The 20915-nt window shown below is 36.1% G+C and overlaps 1 protein-coding gene across 1 annotated transcript in view; it reads left to right on the forward strand.

Annotated features, from left to right (window-relative positions):
• Nucleotides 1-20915, forward strand: part of LOC120517562 (platelet-activating factor acetylhydrolase 2, cytoplasmic-like) — a 55249-nt gene that overhangs the window by 11936 nt on the left and 22398 nt on the right. Inside the window, exons 2-8 of the mRNA XM_039739963.1 lie at nt 5895-6109; nt 12985-13085; nt 13945-14095; nt 15388-15481; nt 16214-16282; nt 16880-17033; nt 19293-19406. Coding sequence (XP_039595897.1) covers nt 12996-13085; nt 13945-14095; nt 15388-15481; nt 16214-16282; nt 16880-17033; nt 19293-19406 — 672 coding nt within the window. The 5' untranslated portion in view covers nt 5895-6109; nt 12985-12995. The remainder of the gene's footprint in view (nt 1-5894; nt 6110-12984; nt 13086-13944; nt 14096-15387; nt 15482-16213; nt 16283-16879; nt 17034-19292; nt 19407-20915) is intronic.

The following is a 20915-nucleotide window of genomic DNA, read 5'->3' on the forward strand; positions in this document are numbered from 1 at the left end:
CAATTTGATTGACACATAACACTTGGTGTCGGTGGGGGGAGTACTTCAAAGACCTCCTCAATCCCACTAACACACCTTCCAATGAGGAAGCAGAGCCTGGGGCCTCAGAGGTGGGCTCCCCCATCTCTGGGACTGAGGTCACCAAGGTGGTCAAAAAACTCCTTGGTGGCAGGGCCCTGGGGTGGATGAGATACGCCCAGAGTTCCTCAAGGCTCTGGATGTTGTAGGACTGTCTTGGTTGACATGCCTCTGCAACATCGCATGGACATCGGAGACAGTGCCTCTGGGGTGGTGGTCCCTCTCTTTAAGAAAGGGGACTGGAGGGTGTGTTCCAACTACAGAGGGATCACACTCCTCAGCCTCCCTGGAAAAGTCTATTCGGGGGTCCTGGAGAGGAGGGTCCATCGGATAGTCGAACCTTCATCCTGGTTTTCATCCTGGTTGTGAAACAGTGGACCAGGTCTACACCCTAAACAAGGTCCTGGAGGGTGCATGGGAGTTTGCCCAGCCAGCCTAGATATGCATTGTGGACTTGGAAAAGGCGTTCCACCGTGTCCCTCAGGGAATCCTGTTGGGGGTGCTCCAGGAGTATGGGGTACCTGACCCCCTGATAAGGTCAGAGCTTGGCCCGCATTGCCTGCAGTAAGTCGAACCCGTTTCTAGTGAGAGTTGGACTCCGCCAGGGCTGCCCTTTTTTACCGATTCTGTTCATAACTTTTATGGACAGAATTTCTAGGCGCAACCAGGGTATTGAGGGGGTCCTTTTGGTGGACTCAGGATTGGGTCACTGCTTTTTGCAGATAATGTTGTCCTGTTTGCTTCATCAGGCCGTGATCTTCAGCTCTCTCTAGATCGGTTCACAGCTGAGAGTGAAGCGGCTGGAATGGGAATCCGCACCTCCAAATCCGAGACCATGGTCCTCAGCTGAAAAAGGGTGGAGTGCCCTCTCAGGGTTGGTAGCGAGATCCTGCCCCGTGGTGGAGTTCAAGTATCTCGAGGGTCTTGATCACAAGTAAGGGAAGAATGGAGCGTGAGATCGACTGGCAGATCTGTGCGATGTCCGCAGTGATGCGGGCTCTGCATCGGTCTGTTGTGGTGAAAAAGGAGCTGAGCTGTAAGGCAAAGCTCTGAATTTACCAGTCAATCTATGTTCCTACCCTCACCTATGGTCATGAGCTATGGGTAGTGACCGAAAGAACGAGATCGCGAATACAAGCTGCTGAAATGAGTTTCCCCCGCAGAGTGTCTGGGCTTTCCCTTAAAGACAGGGTGAGAAGCTCAGCCATCCGGGAGGGGCTCAGAGTTGAGCCGCTACTCCTCCGCATCGAGAGGAGTCAGATGAGGTGGCTCAGGCATCTGATCAGGATGCCTCCTGGATGCCTCTCTGGTGAGGTGTTCCAGGTATGTCCAACCGGGAGGAGGCCTCGGGGAAGACCCAGGACACACTGGAGGGACTAGATAGATATCTCCCGGCTGGCCTGGGAATGCCTTAGGATTCCCCCGGAAGAGCTAGAAGAAGTGGCTGAGGAGAGGGAAGTCTGGGCATCTCTGCTCAAGCTGCTGCCCCCCTCCGCGACCAGATCTCGGATAAGCGGAAGAGGATAACACTTGGGTATTCCATATACAGAATAATTACTATGATTATTTTTCAGATTTTTGTGTCAATTTATGAAACACCCCATGTATGATTTCATACCAGATTAAAAGTAAACTGTAAATTTTGATTACTAGGAGTGTAAAGTCAACACCTTTTACTTGCAAACATGTGTGGCATAGTTCACATGTATGATATAGTGAATGATTTTTAAACAAACGCTTGGCCTGGTACTGGGCTGCTCAGGGTATAAGCTGTGGCAGAATTTTGCAAAGGGGGTGTCCCTAACTATTTGTAAAATAAAATAGCTAATAATATGCCACTTCACTATATGGTTTTATATTTAAAAAAATAATCCTATAAAGGGAAGCTGAACAGAATGTAAATGAGCTGGCTCTGCAGAATACTTGTTATGCCTGTTTCTGTGAATGGCAGAAGTGTAGTTTGATGCATATAGTTTGAGTTAACTGTGAATTGAGATTTGAATTAGATTCTTTATAAATGAGCAAATGGTTGTATTTGATCCAGGGTTGTTTCACCACATATGTTTTGATATAACCTTGGTTAATTAATTTAGGATAAGTTAAAGTGATTGCGTTGAATCACTCAGGTGACCAGATATGGAACCTGTACTTCAGTCAATCCATTAACACATGAAACACTGGATTAATGTTATGGGAATAGACTTTTCAAGTACAATCCGAGGCTTAATGTACAGTTCTTTTCATAAAAAGTTTCTTCCATGAGTCTACAGGACCATCTAAGATACTCTTTAATGAGGCACACTTGCTTATATCATATTTGCATTTGTAATAGGGGTAAGTTCTTTCCCCCCTGTTACCCCTGTCTTTCTCTGTCTGCCTGTGATGTACTGTCTGATGAACTTATGGTCCTCCCTTTTATCTTTGGTTTAGCCTGCACTGTCTGCTCTCTGTAAGTCAATCATTAGTTGGTCCTTTGGCCTTTCATTACCTGTTTTACTCCTGTGTGTGATGTGCTGTGTCAGGTTTTAGATTCTTACATGGGGAGGGAAAAGAACATGAACCAAGGCATCTGAGGTTCCTTGTCTAATTCCACAGATTTCCCTTGTGTTCCCAGCCCAGATGTCACAAGCAGAAGAAGTGAACTGTGACATAACTTACCATTCCAGTTCAGATGTTGTGGTTATAGCTGCTTGTGATGAAAGTAGTGCATCTGTGGCAGGGTATCAGCATTTCTGTGGAGACAGCCCTTATGATTCTCGATAGTGATGTGAAGTGGCTGAAGGTTGCAAAACTACCTGGTCACATGGGTATTGGGTTTTTTGTTTCAGACCATCTTTAGAGTAGTATGATCATTATGAAAAAGAAATCTCTATCCAATGGGTAAGACTTGACCTTGGTCACTGCCTGTTTCATGTCTCAGAACTTGTTTTTTTCAACAGAATACAGAGTCTCTGGGGATGATAGTGTCCAGGTGACATACTCAAAGAAGACTGCACTGAGTTATCTCAAGGGTTTTTCATCTAGATAATATGCAGCCATGAGAAATCTGGTGTTCATAGTATGAGGTCAGAATATGGTAGCCACAACTTGTAAATTCCAAACCACAGCAATGGGTGCCCCTTTGTCAGTTCTGTTTAGGGTGTTGCTCTTGCAGCATACTGGAGAAAAACGTTTGGTAATATTCAATTACCCAGAAATGCAAGCACTTGACTTTTTGTTTTAGTTCGAGGCCACTACATGATTTATTGAATCTTCCACAAGAACATAGCCGTAATACTTACTTGATGTAGACCAAACATACACTTAGCAGAGCTGATGTAGATGTGGCTAATATGTTGCTTGAGTCCTTCCACTTGATCTCAATTATTTTGCCTTTTTTGTCTTGTAGCTACTGTCTCACCATGGTGAAGTTTAAGGTGACTGAATTCATCAGGCATAATACCACAGTTCTGTCATAAAGTGCCATGTTATGCATCAGTTCCAATTTCCCTGTGAACATCCAATTCACATCATTATCACTATCGCTGAATTTGAGCAATGGTTCTATTTAAGTTAATTTTAAAGCTACCTTTATGGCTTTTTGTTTGCTATTGTGTATTTTGTTGGAGGCTTTACCCCACTCATTAATATTGATGAGTTAGTTACCTTAGAATTTCCATAAAGTGGCAGAAAGCATAGAAATATTTTTTTTCTTTTTTAAACAGAACAATGTTATATCACCCTAAGGATGGCAATAGAATATTGTCCCGAGATTTATTTTGGCCTAATGGTACAATACAGCATATCCTTACATGTCACCCGGAGCCTGGCTTGAGTTTAACCATAACTTCATAGAATTCTGAGCATGAGTCGAGTACTGAACAACAACAAACAATATCAAAATGTTTATCTGGAAGTCTCAGGTTACAAGTGTTACATAACCCAATGTCAATTATATATCATAAGACACATGTATTTTTCACTTCTACTTATCATTGACCAAAATAAAGTTTTATCCCAGAATTAGATGTCATTCCCCACTATAGACGAATGTACTAACTTTATAAAGTTTACAAAAAATCTATTTGTATAAAGAATAAAAAAAAAATGAAAATACTTAATGTTTTTATGTTTTTAAAATTACAGGAATGTTGTTTTATTATTATACGATAGCTAGATAGAACAGACGGATATAATCAATACTATACCTTAGCATTTATATAAAAATATAGTGTGTATTTAACTGATGGCTTTAAATTGGCCCATTGTGAATGAGTGAGGGTTTTGAGCATGAGTATACCCTGCTCTGGACTGTTCTGGATTATTAGTAAGACATATTTTATTCTATTTTGTTGGGTTAGTCTTTGTTTCTCTGCATGCTTTGTGGGTTTAATGAGATTGTTGTGGTTGAATTCGGAGACAATCGTTTTCTCCTGGTTGGTTCTGAATTGAAAATATGGCTTTGTGATGGTCCATCTGCTGTAGATGTTGGACTTCCTAATGAGTAGGGACAATTTTTAAAGGATTAATGGAAAAAAACATAATTGGCTCTTATTATGAAGGCTAAAGGTCTTGAGGCTGCTGACTCAGCATCACATTTGACACACTTCATCCATGACTGTACAGGCAAATACAGTAACAACCACATTATCACAGTTTCTGATGACACCACGCAAACTTAGCTATCAGCAGGAATGAGCACTTTGAAATGAAGAGGCAGATGTGACAAAATGCTTTAGTCATAAGAAACTGGCCTCAAATGTCACCAAGACAAAACAACTCATTGTGAACTTCTATAGACACAAAAACAGTCTCATCCTATTTGATACCTAAACGTATGAAACACTCCGTATATCCAAATGTAAAGCCTTGACTATTAAAATCATGATGCCAGGATAGCCTTCAGCACTGTTTGGAAGTCTGTTAATGTCCACAGTGAAAAAGACAGGAAATTAATTTTAAAAGCAGGCAACATCCATCCATCCATTATCTAACCGTTATATCCTAATACAGGGTCACGGGGGTCTGCTGGAGCCAATCCCAGCCAACACAGGGCGCATGGCAGGGAACAAACCCCAGGCAGGGCACACACACACACACACACACACACACACACACACACACACACACCAAGCACACACTAGGGACAATTTAGAATCGCCAATGCACCTAACCTGCATGTCTTTGGCCTATGGGTGGAAACCAGAGAATCTGGAGGAAACGGGGAGAACATGCAAACTCCACGAAGCGAACCCGGGTCTCCTAAATGTGAGGCAGCCGCGCTACCCACTGCACCACCGTGCTGCCCAGCAGGAAACATGATATTCATAAATAGTTTGTTAACATTATTTACTGTATGTAGCATAACACAGCATTCAATAGATGTGTTTAAGCAGTCTGCTTGTCAACTGAATTTTGTTTCCCTCAACTTGAGAAGAAAGTTGTGGAAGTATCTCAGGTGGGCTACATCTAGGATTGACCATCCTTAAAAATTAGTGATTGCCAGTTCGGCTGCCATTTATATGATTTTGCATATATATTTATGGGTGCAGAAATATACTGTTAATGTAAGTGTTTTCTTCAAACTTGTAACTAATAAAATTAATGAAAGCTTTTAACTAAAAATAGAAAATGGGAATAAATTCTGTTTGCAGTTGTTACATTGATCACATTGCCTAAATCAAAGTTTGAATGGAAAGTGATATGCGTGGTAAAAATTAGTTTTAAGTACATCATATGTAAGCAGAAATAGTCTTGAATTTTGTAAATTACAATACTGGCTTAATGTGCAGCTCGTTGAAAAAGGAAGTAATTTTTTTTTTTAAATTTCTTTCCAGGAAAAACGACAAGATCTTTTCTCTTGCTGCTGTTACTGCTACTGCTCCTGCTGTTCCCCATCCCCTGACAGAACCACACTTCCTAGCTGTGTACAACCAGAAGGTCACCCTGCAGATATCTCACGCTATCTCACTTTGGCGTAACTGGTGCTAAATTTTGCCTGTGGTGGCCAGATCTGTCAGTCAAGCACATCCATTCATAGTTGGGCTATAAGGTAATTTTTATGATGCATTTTTGTATAGCAGTGCATTTTGTGTATTGTGTATTTTATTTTATAGGGCTTAACTGTTTAAATTAATTGCTACTGTGATAGCAAATCTAGTTTATATTCTGGAGGAACCATAACTAGCCTCATGTTACTGCAGCAGACAGTGTCACCTTTGATGCATTTAGCTTTTCTTGCCTACAATTTTAATACATTCAGTGTTATCAAAGTTGGTAGTATAACATGTGGTCATTTAATTTATGACTGTAAGGAGGTATGATTTTTGTTTCCTGTCATTCCATGCTCAAGATTATTATTATTATTATTTTTACAGTTATTATTTAATTTAGTGTAAACTCCTTGTTTCATTTAGGTGACTCCAGATTGGGACCTTTGTTAACAGTTTTCAGTTTATTAGAAAACACAACCACATATCATTCACATATTTGAAGCAAACAAAGATTATAAAGTCACTCCATATATCAGTAACACTGTACATTAAAGACAAAAAGACCAAATATTCTTAGTTATTACTGTATTTACAAACCTGGCCTGGTGCTAAACTGAAGGAACACATGGATTTAGAAGCCAATGATATCTAACAGGTTAGAGGGAAAACTACAGTAGGTGGAGGAAGAGAGGAAATGCTGCAATGAATGCAAAGCCATAATATATTATTTTTGAAGCCTGCTTGAGTTTCTGGGGCTGGAGCCTATCTTAGCAAGCATAGGCATAAGGTAGGAACATTCCCCTGGACAGGGCACTCATACATACATTCACACCACACAATGACTAGGGCCAATGTAGAGTTGTCAGTTATACTTAAAGTGAATTTTGATTCTTAATAACAAGCAGGCTGCTTCTAGTTTGATGCTTACCTATATGGTTTCTTCATTTGTTTTATACTTCATGTTCTAAATTTCAATCGTGCTGAGTAGTCTAACTTTGAACACATAGCAGCTCACATCAATACTCAGTCGTAAAAGGAGCATTTTTTGCCATTTGTCCTATCATTTCTTTTTGCACACAGAGATAACCCCCATGAACAGTGAGAGTTTATATGAAAGTTACAGAGAGGGTGATTTAGGAAGAGTCTCTGAAATTGTGAGCCGCTAGTTCTAATCACAATGCTGTCACAACACCAAGCTTTTTGTTAAGTATAAGAAAATAAATTGTAATGGTTAAAACTAAGAGTGGGAATTGCCAGGGACACCAATATTATATTATCATGATACATGGTTCATGATGCGATAATATTATGATTTTATTTTTTAATCTATTTTACAATTGCCAGATTTTGTGATTTCATTCTGTGAAATATTACAATGCATTAGTGTTTTTATTTGTACGACTGAAACAAAAGTTGTAACTACATTCCCATGGCTCAAAGTGCCATCAATCTGCTATGCTTAAAACCCTTGAGATTATTCATCCCAATTTAATATTTTTTGATGAAAACGTAATTTTACTGTTTAAAAAGTCCTCATAGTAAATTGAACAATAAACATACTTCATTACATTGTCTGTTCTTAGTTCTTGTGAATTAAGAACTTGTTAATTTTCAGGAGCTATTCATTTTCATAAGGCAGTCTTTTCTAAATGCATACAAGCCCTTTCTTTTCATATATTGTTGTAAAATATGTATAAGCAAAAATTATCCTAAATACAGATGTTCTGTTTTGTATCAGAACCCTTACAGGCATGAACATGTTACAATTACAAATTTACAATAGCACCTTTTACACCAAAACAGTAAAACCCACAGGCTTTTTCTGTTACCCATAAAAGAAAATTTTAAGAGTTTAGGGTGCCCTCTAGAGAACTTTGGAGAAAATGAATTGTGTTCTGCACATTTCCAAAATGGACAATAAAAAGCATTACTTTAAAACAGAAATAAAAAGAAAATCATCAATCACCTACACACAGGGATCACCCAGAAAATAATCTGAACTTGGGAACAGTTTGACAGGTTGGTTAGAAAATAGATGGGTGGGTGGAAAGACAAAATAATGCACAGGATTGTTTTGTGGGAAATTAAAACCTGAATTTAAAGAGACATAAATAAAGTCCCTATTGCTATGGGTTTCCCCAAAATTCTCATTAAATGTAATGTATAAACATATTATAATCCTATATTTAAATGTAAAATAAATGTATTGTATTTTGCAGTCCACAGTCACTTCATAATAGAGATGGAAAGATTTTAAACTAGACTTTGCTCATTAGGTTTGTATATAATATATCATTGCTTTTGAGGAAGTATCTAAAGAAGATGTAGATGATTGCTTCTCTTACTTCTTATACACTAATGTAAATGTTTTTCCAAGTTATAGTTACGCACATGTTGAAAAAAATGTTTGTCATTATGACCTAAAAAAAGGAAAAACTTACCTCAGTAAACTATGCTATTTCATTTACAAAACTAATTCTCATGAGATACATAGTGCTGTGGCAGTCTAGATTGTTCTACAGTCAAAATAAATTCCTCATACACAGAAGACTGCTGGTGAAAAATTTTATTGTTGCGTCAATAGCATAGACATAAGGGTGCAAATGCAGCGTAACGTTTTTATTTAAAAGAAAACAAATTTAAATTAGCAAAAATCTGTTAAAATTATATATGAAAAGTGCTGCTGCCAGTTGATTCAGTTTTTCTTGGGGCTTAATGTTTTGCTCAATAACTTAGTTGAATACAATTTCAAGCTTTAAAAAAAATTTTGCACTGCAGAAACTACTTGTTTTAAATAAACACTAATTACATTGTTTTATTTTCCAATAAAATAAAATTTAGCATTTATATTTAAATAGCACCGTTCCTCAGAGATTAGCTTGCATATATTTTGTATAATGAGAATTATCTTTTTGAAACGGATTATCTACAGTATAAAGGGATGCAAGTAATATGTAAGATGCATTTTTATTTAAATAACTGAATATGTAGTTGAATGAAATTATGCACTTTAAGAGTAGTATGGCTTCTAAGACAAGTCGATTCTGGAAGCCATCTGGCAGCTTCTAGATGTTATATATTAATTTGCATCTATGGTTTGTTACTAGAGAGTGAATTGTTTTCTTCTTGAAAGCATTATAACGGGAAGTAACCAACAGCTATTTGTTATGTATATGTCCTGTGATGGTGTGACACTGCATCCTGGGTTGTTTCTTGTCTTGTGTCAATGCTTCTTGGATGGGCTCCAGCCCCTCATGACCCTGAAATGGATTAAATGAGTTTTCAAATGCAAGTATGTATTTAATGTAACCAATATCAACTGCATCAGTTATGTCTTTTCTTTTATAAGTGCTTGCTTCGTAAAAGGCTATCTTAAAGTGTAAGCATAGAAAAAAGAAAAAAAAATTAAATATGTATTCTACTGAAATATATGCAGTCTGAGACTAAAAAAAGTTGTGCCTAGAAGCTCCGGTTTAGCATGAAGGAAAATTGGGAATAGAGGTTAGCATTGGCAAATAATTAGGTTTTCATGTTTGTTTTTCTCATTACTGCCAGTGATGGTTTACACATCAGATTTGTAATAAAAGTCAGTGACAAAACAGGCTACAATAATTGCAGCCTGAAGAGGCCTCTCAAATCAGTACAGCATAACTACAAAGCCCCAAAATTATATTTATTAGCTTTGAGAACAACTTTGAGAGTTTGATAGACACCATTAGAACACTCTAGACGAGAACAGGCCATTCAGCCCAACAAAGCTCGCCAGTCCTATCCACTTATTTCTTCCAAGAAAACCTCAAGTCGAGTTTTGAAAGTCCCTAACGTCTTACTGTCTACCACACTACTTGGTAGCTTATTCTAAGTGTCTATCGTTCTTTGTGTAAAGAAAAATTTCCTAATGTTTGTGCGAAATTTACTCTTAACAAGTTTCCAACTGTGTCCCCGTGTTCTTGATGATCTCATTTTAAAATAACAGTCTCGATCCACTGTACTAATTCCCTTCATAATTTTAAACACTTCGATCATGTCACCTCTTAATCTTCTTTTGCTTAAACTGTATAGGCTCAGCTCTTTTAATCTTTCCTCATAATTCAACCCCTGTAGCCTTGGAATCAGCCTAGTCGTTCTTCTGTGGACCTTTTCTAGCACTGCTATGTCCTTTTTGTAGCCTGGAGACCGGAACTGCACACAGTACTCAAGATGAGACCTCACCAGTGCATCAGGTTGTTATAAAGGTTTTGCCTAGTTAGCATTTTTTGTTATTGCACATTGATGTCAATGTATTTATATAGCACATTTAAAACAACATAGTAATGCTGTGGCCAAAGTGCTTTACAATAATGGACTAAAAGAAAAACAAAACAATTAACATAAAACATAAATAGAAATAAAATATATGAACATAAAATAAGATACATAATAAATAGAAATGATGTTATATAATCACAAAGAGGAAACCATCAGTATTACTGAAGGTCACGGAATGCAAGTGAATAGAAATGAGTTTTTAATCTTGTTTTGAACAGTTCAATTGTAGATGACTCCTTTTACGTGATGAAGTAAAGAGTTCCACAGGCGAGGCGCAGGAGCTGCAAAGGCCCTGTCCTCCTTGGTTTTACACTTGGTACGAGGGACAACCAAAAACAACTGACCAGAAGATCTAAGCACTCTGGATGGCTGGTGTAAAACACACAATTCAGATAAATAGGCAGGAGAAAACCCATGTAAAGATTTAAAAAGTAGCAGCAAGATTTTAAAATCAATTCGAAAACTGACAGGCAGCCAGTGTAAAGAAGCTAAAATAGGAGAAACAAAGTCATACTTTCTTGTCCTAACCAAGAAGCGAGCGGCAGCATTTTGGACCAGCTGTAACCTGTGTATCAGAGATTTGTTAATCCCAGAATACAGTGAGTTGCAGTAATCGAGGCGAGAAAAAATAAAAGCATGAGTAGCTTTCTCAATAACCCTAGAAGATAAAAAAGGCTTTATCTTACCTAATAGACGAAGTTGGAAAAAGCAACTCTTGACTACAGAATTTACTTGTTTCTCAAAAGAGAGGTTACTATCAAAGATAACACCTAGATTGCGGACTTGAGGTTTGGAAAAGACAGAGAAAGAACCGAGAAGTCCAAGACCAATTTGGGCTTTAGCTGATTGACCCACTATAAGCACCTCTGTTTTATTTTGATTTACATTTAGTTCAGACAGACAGTAGTGGATTTGATTTGTTGCAGAGTTGCAGACAGGAATATAAACCTGAGTATCATCAGCATAGCAGTGAAAAGAAATGTTAAATTTCCTAAAAATCGCTCCAATAGGGTGAAGGTATATAGAGAATAAAATAGGACCCAAAATGAATCCCTGAGGAACACCATATTTAAGTGGAGCAGTAGATGAAAAAGAGGAATTAAAAGTCACTGAGAAGTGTCTACCAGTTAAATATGACCTGAACCAGTTAAGAGCAGCCCCTTTAAGCCAACAAGATGTTCAAGTCGCATCAGCAATATTTCATGGTCAATGGTGTCAAAGGCAGCGGGACAGGTCAAGGAGGAGAAGGACTGCCGCATCACCTGAGTCAGTAATAAGAGAGATGTCGTTGAACACTTTCAAGAGTGCCGTTTCAACACCATGATACAATACAATACAGTTTATTTTTGTATAGCCCAAAATCACACAGGAAGTGCCGCAATGGGCTTTAACAGGCCCTGCCTCTTGACAGCCCCCCAGCCTTGACTCTCTGAGATGTCAAAGAACAACTCCCAAAAAAAAACCTTTTTAGGGAAAAATTGAAGAAACCTTGGAAAAGGCAGTTCAAAGAGAGACCCCTTTCCAAGTAGGTTGGGCGTGTAGTGGGTGTCAAAAGAAGGGGGTCAATACAATACAATACACAGAACAGAACAAATCCTCAATACAGCATAAAAATAAAAATTTTAGAAGTACGGAGCAGAATTTAACAGTAGATGATATCACATAATAAGATTTGGATATTTTTAGAGTCCTGGAGACCTCATCCATCAAGCTGCCTCCCCCATTTGGCCATTCCATGGCTGAAACAGTGCTGGGCCAGCCAGTCCAATGAAAGGACCCCTCATGATATGATAACGCCTAAAGCCAGATTGATAGATCTCATAGGTCTATATGTATGGAATACATTTGCAGGAAAACTTTCATGCCTATCAAGAAGGATCAAGAAATATAGGCATTAATAGTTTGCCTAGTGTAAAGGGCTCCAAAGCCATTAATGGTTGTAGGTGTTGAAGTAGGTAGGATTTTAAAGGCTTCTCCAAATTTCTCTGGAAACCTTTTCCTCTTTTGTAAGTTGCTTTTGATAAAAGTGTCTGGTAAGCAAATAAATGTAAATGTATATTTCTCTGGAATCCAATTCAAAGATGTAAAAGCTGTTTTTAGATACTATAGATATGATCATTATGGCAGAAAGTTTTAATATACTGCAGGTGTGAAAAATAGAGTTGTTTGAATTTTGAGTGAGTAAAGAATTTTATTAGTTAATTAAATTGAAACATATTCGTAGTGAGCTACAATCTCTGTATCCCACATAGAAAGAAACAATACTTAGAAGCTTGAAAAAATAAATGTTAGCCCTTGTGTAATATATATGTGGCCAAAACAAGAGAGAGGAGAAAAAAAATTGCTTATCTGGATGCATGCAATCTTTGTCCACTCATGTTTCTATTGTGGAATTGCTTTGTTACATCATGTTAAAATGATGGCTCCACTTGTTTGCATTTGTGGCAATGTATGACAATAGTATTTAAATTCTGGTGTTTTCTGTTGTAGAGTGTGTGTGTCATGCACAAAAATATTGGCTAAATTTGACTCCACCCATAGCATGTGCTTTGTTGTATGAGCCAGTATATATTAACATTTTTTTCAGAGGGTATATAATGAATACGTTTTCATATTTTCTTCACAGCTGCATCTGTAATGGGTAACAGGAGTTCTCTGGGACTTCCATCAGGATCTGGACCTCATCTAGTTGGTTGTGCTGACATTATGGCAGACCACACTAGGAAGGTATGTGACATACAGATTTACTGTTGTTGGTAATGGCTGTCCTTCTGTTTAAAATATTTATATGTTCTATTTTTACGTCTACATAAAATATGGAGAGTATTGGGACGGTATAAAAATTTTGACTACTTTTTTTTTTTAATAATGGAAGAAGCCTATTGATTTTGAGAAAATCTGGCTGGTGGATTTTTGTGTGTTTTTCCCTTTCTCTAATTCTAGTGCTAAGTTCCCAATTTTATTTTGGGAAGTCATGTTCTGAAAGCACCAGATGTTTTTATGTAAATCTTAAGTATGGGTAGGATGCCTTTTTTGTACTTAACATGTACTAGTTTTCTGATAATTCTGCAACTTGTTAAATTTAGATATTTTGAATATATTCAAGAAATGATTAGAAAATTATAGTATATATTGAGTAAATTTTCTGTCTATGAAATGCCTGCAGTGTTTTTAGTGTTAAAGCAATGATACATTTTTTTGACAAGATCAATTTTCTGGTTCCTGTGATGTTCCAATAATTGTAACATAAAGTGTCCTCTGAATTTTAGAAGCTTACCATTGATGTCAACCTTGATATGTTTTTTTTTCCATAAATACAAACATTTTGGATAGATTAAAATGAAGCTAATGTGCTTATTTACACCATTTATGTCATGGTTATTTCAGCACATATAATGCATTCATGTTTTAGAATATTCTTCATCCATTTCACATAAATCTTTCTATTGGGATCTGCTGTGAAGGGTGCTGCTATGATCCTGTAGCTAACACTGCTTTTTGCCACCTTGAAATATTTTTTCTGAAGATGCTTTAAAATTTGAATTATAAAATACTTAATTGATGCAACTTTCTTTGTAATTCTCAGGGGACATTTTTCAGACTTTACTACCCATGCCAGGCTGCAGAGGACAGCGAACAGCCCCTGTGGATCCCACGGTCTGAATACTGCAATGGTCTAGCAGACTATATGAACCTCAACAAGAACTGGTTCACTCCACTTCTTAAACTTACTTTTGGTAAGTTAGCTTCCAACCATGTATGCTCATAAATCAACTTTGCTAAAAGTTCCAAGCTTGTGTGCATCAGAAAGACATTACTGTGGTTAGAAAAAGTCCAAAGAAGAGTGGCTACACTGATTCCAGGACAGACAGATATGAGGCATGAGGAAAGATCAAAGGAGCGGAACTATTTCAGTTTAAGCAAACAGAGATTAAGAGGTGACATGTTTGAAGTTTTTAAAATTATGAAAAAAAATTTGCACAGTGGATCCAGGCTATTATTTTAAAACTAGTTCAACGAGAACACGGGGACACAGTTAGAAACTTGTTAAGGGTAAATTTCACACAAACATTAGGAAGTGTTTCATCACACAGAGAACCATAGACGCATGCAATAAATTACCATGTGTGGCAAAGAGCTACCTTCAAATCTTGATTTGATGTTATTTAGGAGAAATTAGGTGGATAGGATTGGCAAGCATTGTTGGACAGAATGGCCTGTTCTCGTTACATTTTTTTAGTATTTGAAATGTTATAAAATCCTAAAAGCCTAGTTTTTTTATTTCTTTCTTTCTGAACTGTAGTACTCTTGCCATTTTCTGCCTGCTAGATTTGATTGCATCACAGATCTTAACTGCTGAATAATATTTTATATTAAAATAGGTCATAGGCACCAGTTCTTTTTGATGTCACACCTGAGATGGTGGGTGCAGGTAAAATGAGAAAGAAAGTGACATATTAGTGCATAGAGAAGCATGCTGCAAACCAGGAAATGTAGACTTTTTTTTAAGAATAATCTTGAGTCAAAATGAGACTAAATTCCCAGATGACATTTCAGTTGACACCATTTGTAGGTCATGTGTTTAACTGAGTCTCCCAAGTCTTGTGTACGACTGACGTTCATGTCCACAATAGTGGTAGTGTGCTTTCTATCAAAAAGAGCACTGCCTCTATGCTGCTAATTAATTGTGTGTGAATAATACAAATCACTTGAAATATCCTATTCAGCAAAGTATTATTTTAACTAGTCAAGTTATTCAATAGATAAGCATTAAACTGCAAAGAATACTAGCGGAAAGTAGCTCTCTGTTTTAAAGCACTGTAGTTTATCCAGAGATAATTAATTTTTGTAGTACATTTAGTTTTATTAAACAGAAAGAAAACAGACAAGTTTTACTTAAAAAAAAAAAAAAAAAATCATCCCCATGACATATTGTGAAACTACTATGCACAGGAAGCAAAGCTTTTGTTTTGAACATGTTCAGATGTGTATATATTCAATCTAAGCAGCACGCTATTCTTAATGACAGGTTCATTTCAAGTCCCAGTCAGATGGTGTGCTCCTATTGTTCCTGGATTAAAATTTCCACTCCTCATTTTTTCTCATGGGTTGGGTGCCTTCCGGTAAGTATTAAGACAGTTTTTAAAAATCATCAAGTTCTTTGGTTCTTCTATGATCCACTTTGCCCTGCAGCATAATTTTAATGCTTTTTTAGAAAGAAATAACCTAACATAAATGCAGTCTTGCCATAAACAAGTATCTCTACTGTGAATTTTCCGTTTGATAAAATAAAGCTGATTTTAGGTAGAATGGTTTGCTGTGTCAGTGAGCAGCATTGTTCATAAAAAGATTCTTCTTGATAATTATTCTTGTGTTAGGAGTATTGCACTGAGTATAATGGCATATGAGAGTAAATACAGTATATGAGAGAATGGAACTAAATGTAATATTGTCATATGTTTGTTTTGATTCCCTCATAAATTTGACTATAGAATGAAAATTTGTTCCACTTCTATTGCCATGAAATTTGTGTTTTTCCTTACAGCTTGTTTTGTAGATTGCTTAATGTTTGTACAATTTGTAAAAAGAAAAAATCTACAGTATTTATAAGTCATTCATGTGGCAAAACGTTAAATTAAATTATCTCTAATATATTTTTTATAAACATGTTCAAACTTTAGCCAGCTTTACAAGTGGATATAGTTCTTCTAATTCTATTTTATTTAATGTTTTTTTCCTGAATGTTAGCATCACATTTGTGAACATCCAAACACTTCATATGGCTTTTTCTTAATTTTTCTATTTTGATACTGTGATCCAGTTGCCTTTATGTGTATTGAATTTTCTTACTCTAGGACCGTGTATGCTGCAGTCTGTTTGGAAATGGCCTCTCATGGCTTTCTTGTTGCTGCTGTGGAGCACAGGTAAGATAAAGTAGGCCTATATTAAATTGTTTCCACATAAATGGACCATTTACCACCTTAAATTGATGGGATTGTGCATTAGTCAGACGTGTAGCATCACAGTAATTTAAATAAACCTTAAACAGTGAATAAAACAAAGTACAAATTAAAATGGGATTTTCAGGCTCACTGTCTTGTCTCATGACTGATGATTTAATCTATTATCAAATACATCTCAGCAAGTCATCTATCCTGTTCTCATGCAGCTGCAGAAAATAAAAAGAAAATTGGCAGTTGGACTCTACATTAGAACCAATTTAGAATAGATAGTGTTCACTTTTAAAGGTGTAATATATTGCAAATTGCTGGCAATTGTAATCAAATTAATATTTTGCACTCCCCAGTCCTTTAAATAAAATGGGTGCAAATATAGTCCAATTTAAACAAATAATTTCAAATAAAAAAACATGAAGTTGTTTGAACTCTGCTGAGATAGAAGCTAAACTGAAGCATATTTAACATCTCTTTCCAAACTGCTTAGTATTTTTTAAGCTTTCTCACAAATCTGCACCCCCAAGTATCTATGTTGTCTGCAATTATCTTTCAATCTTTATTTAGGGACTGCTCTGCTAGTATTACTTACCATTACAAGGAAGCATCTTCGTTGAGCACTGAGGAGCCTGTGCTTCCAAACTGCTACCTGCAGGAAGAGTGGATTAATTACCGCAAGATTAAGCAAGAAGAGAAGGAGTTCAAGGTTCGAAACTTGCAGGTAAGTCGAGTGTGGGAGTTGAATTTCTGAGCATTCATTTCCATATTATTGACTATATTGTCTTTTTTAGTTTGTATTTATTCTTATATATGGTATGTAGGACTATGTAATATGGCCAGATATAATCGATAGTTATTAGCATAACGATATTTACTAGCAATGTGCATTCTGACTAGTATTAATATTTAAGTATCTGTAAGGGTTAATGAAAGGATATTTGACTACCTATCAAAACATTTTTTCTGTTTTTCATGTTTGGATATTAGAGTACAATATTAATGGAACTGTTCATACTCTAATATTTAAACTTTCCACTTAAACTTGCTGGAAACAATTTGCACATTATAAAGTTAGCAATAATCATAGCCTTTTATTTCAATTTTTGTCTTAAAACAGCAGGTGGAATTCCCCCTGTATCTGTTTGACTGTGTAGGATCTGTACATAAAATGCATGCTTGTCATAATCCCACACTACAGTTCAAGCCCTGGTAATTTAAAGCAAATAATTGACTAAACAAATTTGATTGAGCTATACCTTCAAGTAAGAATTTATTTCAGTACATTTATATTGGATTAGTAAAATTAAGTTTGCCCCTTTTAACTGTAGTCTGTACATTGTCACTTGAAGCCACATTTTGTGACCATGGTTGTTATCTTAGCACTGTCGTTTCCTTTTAGTGTTGAGTTCATGGGAGAAGACTGCATATTTTGGCATAACATAGTTCATTACTTCTCTAAAACTCAAAGGAGCATCGTGTTTTCTGCTTGGAAATTTGGTAGTCTGCTTGAAGAGAATTGCATTATTAATGTAGTGACTACAAATGTTGAGGTTTGCTTGTATTCTTCTGTTGTTGGGTCGAGAAGTTCTACAGAATGCTTTACTCTTATGTTGGACTACTTTACTTAGTTGGACTACTGTACAAAGGTTTTGCATAACCGATTTTTCACAGAGCAAGAGTCTGGCTTTCTGCTTCAAAATGCTGGCAGACCTGACTTCTGTTTTTTCATGCTGTATTTCCTCTCCAACTTTCCATAATGCAATACAAATAATTTACTGCATGGAGAACCCAAATAGTGATTTCAGTATTAGCATACTGGCACCCTAAGCAGTTGTCCATGTATTCAACTACTAATGCACATGTGCACAAAAAAAAAAAATCGTGTTTAAAAATACTAGCCCCTTAGTAAGTAATGTTTTCATAATCCTAAGTTTAATTAAAATATCATGAGGTATTAGTATTAAACACTCAAACTAACATTCATCAATGTATTTCGGACTTAACAATGCTAAATGCTTCACAGTAATAAGAGGTAACACAACTTTTTAGAGAGATGGGTTGCATTCAGACTTGTTAGTCTGAACAGTAACATCTATGAGACAACTCATACGTGGATGTCTTTTATTTGAACCTGCTGGTAGAGTCCCACTTGCTCTTGTTTTTGCAGCATGGCAGACTGGAGAAATCTAATTGAAAGCTTCCTTAAATCAGCTAGATTCATTTACATACAGTATAATGATTCTTAAGCCTTTCAAACATACTAATCAGCATACTTTTGAATGGTATAATCCAAAAAAACACCTCTGCTTTTAATTTTTATGTAAAGTACCAAAATAGTTAATAAATAGGAGTCATGAGTGGATGCTTTGATTAAAGAAATAAGACTTCTTATATGTAAACTGTTATCAGAAAGCAAAATGTAATGTTAAATGTTTTATATAATACTATTTTCTAATTGGAATGTATTGGTATGAAAGTCAGAGTGCCATAGTTAAACAAGTAGGTGGTTTCAAGTATTTTTTTTCTCATACATTGAATAACCTATTAGAGTAATTGAATTGAGCGTCCCATACCTAGAACACTAAACCACAGCCTATTGAAATACCACATCATCATTACAGTGTTTCATTTTTGAATATTTAATTGCATCCCAAATAGTTTTATAGTTTTAACATTCCAGTGTTATTGCCATGTACTCATTCATTCAGTTAATTGGGATAAAGTAGTGCTAGCACTCAGTTGATTTATTAGCGTGGATGGCTTGGCACAGTTTCCAGGGCAGACAGCATATAGTGCACTTTCGTGGCTTTCTTTTAATTCTGAAAAGTTCAATCAGTGGTGTACAGAGCATTATGTAATGTTCATGATAATGCCATGCAGAGTCATTGAAGAAGTTCTGTAGGTGGCATAGGACCTGAAATTTCATGGTGTTAATTGTCATTTTGACTATTTTTAATTATTGCTTTTTTTTTATTTAAAGTTACACCAACGTGCTAATGAGTGTGTGAGAGCTCTTAACCTCGTGAATAAAATCAATGATGGAAGGAGTATCGTCAATGTTATGAAGTCTGACTTTGATATTGAAAGCCTCAAGGTAAAATAGATGTCTTCATGCGGATGTAATTATTTACTTTTGTGTGATAACATCCAAAATTATGCACATTACACTGTATTGTTAATTGTTCAATAAGAATTCTTATTTCAATCAATTAAATATTCTACTTTATCCTGTACTATTCATTGTTACACATCATCATACATTAAATATACTGTACACAGTCTTACACATGAAATCAGCTTATCAATTTATGTTTGCAATAATGTATTTCATAGGAAAGTCCATAATGAATATACAGTATTTATCTGCTTTTGTTGTAGAAACCGCCTCTTGGATAATTTTTTTAGCACATGCAAGGTAAAGGATGCTTTTGATCAAAGAAAGTGAATCTGTACTACAAATAATCGTATTAACAATACATTTCTAATGCTAAAATATGTCAAATAAATTTTTTATCAATCAGTACAATTTTATGTTCAATAAAAGTATTCAAACTGAAGATCAGAGGTCTGCACATTAGATTTTTGCAGATTTTGTTCTCTGAGGGATTTTTTTTTTTTGCTTGTTTGGTTGTGGGGTACTTATTCTTTTATTCTACTTATTCTATTTCTTGAGTCATGAGACATCATTCTTATGGGCTTTTTTGTGTTAACTGATAGTTGGGTTATGAAACAATAACTCTTTTTCAAAATATTTATGTGAACAATATCCATTTCCTTTTCGGATTATCAGTTTTATTTATTTTTCTATTTACTGTTTTTCACCTTTATGTTACAATACTTTTTACCATGCTTTTGTCTTTGCTTTTTAATTTTTTAATCTCTTAATAAAAAGAGAATCCTGATATTTATAAAAAAGTACAAAATACTTATCCATTTTCAGCTCTGGTAATTTACATTTGTCCCCATGTGTACAAAGTGCAGTGAGAGTCTTATCTGTATGTTTCCCACTAACTCATAATAGTAGTATAATAAAAACAACTGATATTGAATTCCTCAGCATATATTAAAAATAAAATCAATCAATATATGTAGAAGACACGGGGGTAGGCTTGTGCAGTTGTGAGTTATTGAGTAGCCCTATGGCTGACCTAACGATAAAAACTGTCCCTGAATCTAGCATATCAAGTTCTAACTGTCTTGTGTTGTTCACCAGAACGAAAGAGGGAGAAAAGTGACTGTTCAGAATCACTGAGGTCCTTAACAATACTTTTTGCCTTTCTAACATGTGCTCGGATGTCAGCGGAAGACCTTGAAGTGAATGTGTTAACCAGCCTTCTTTATGACAGGAGAGATGCACTGTAACCAATTTAGGTAATTTGTGATGGAATGGCTCCAAGAAGTTAAAAAATGCTGACCCTGTCCATTGTATACTCACTAGTGTACAGGGTACAATTACCTGCTTTCTTGGAATCTATGAGCATCCTCTTTGTTTCCCTTATGTTTAGGGAGAGATTAGTGTTAGTGATTAGTCCTGTTAAAATTACTGTATTAAAGGATGAGCTATGGTTTATTAAAAGTGTCAGTTTTTAATTATCCATGTAGA

This window comes from Polypterus senegalus, chromosome 17 (genome assembly GCF_016835505.1).
Source record: "Polypterus senegalus isolate Bchr_013 chromosome 17, ASM1683550v1, whole genome shotgun sequence".
Classification (NCBI taxonomy): Eukaryota; Metazoa; Chordata; class Cladistia; order Polypteriformes; family Polypteridae; genus Polypterus; species Polypterus senegalus.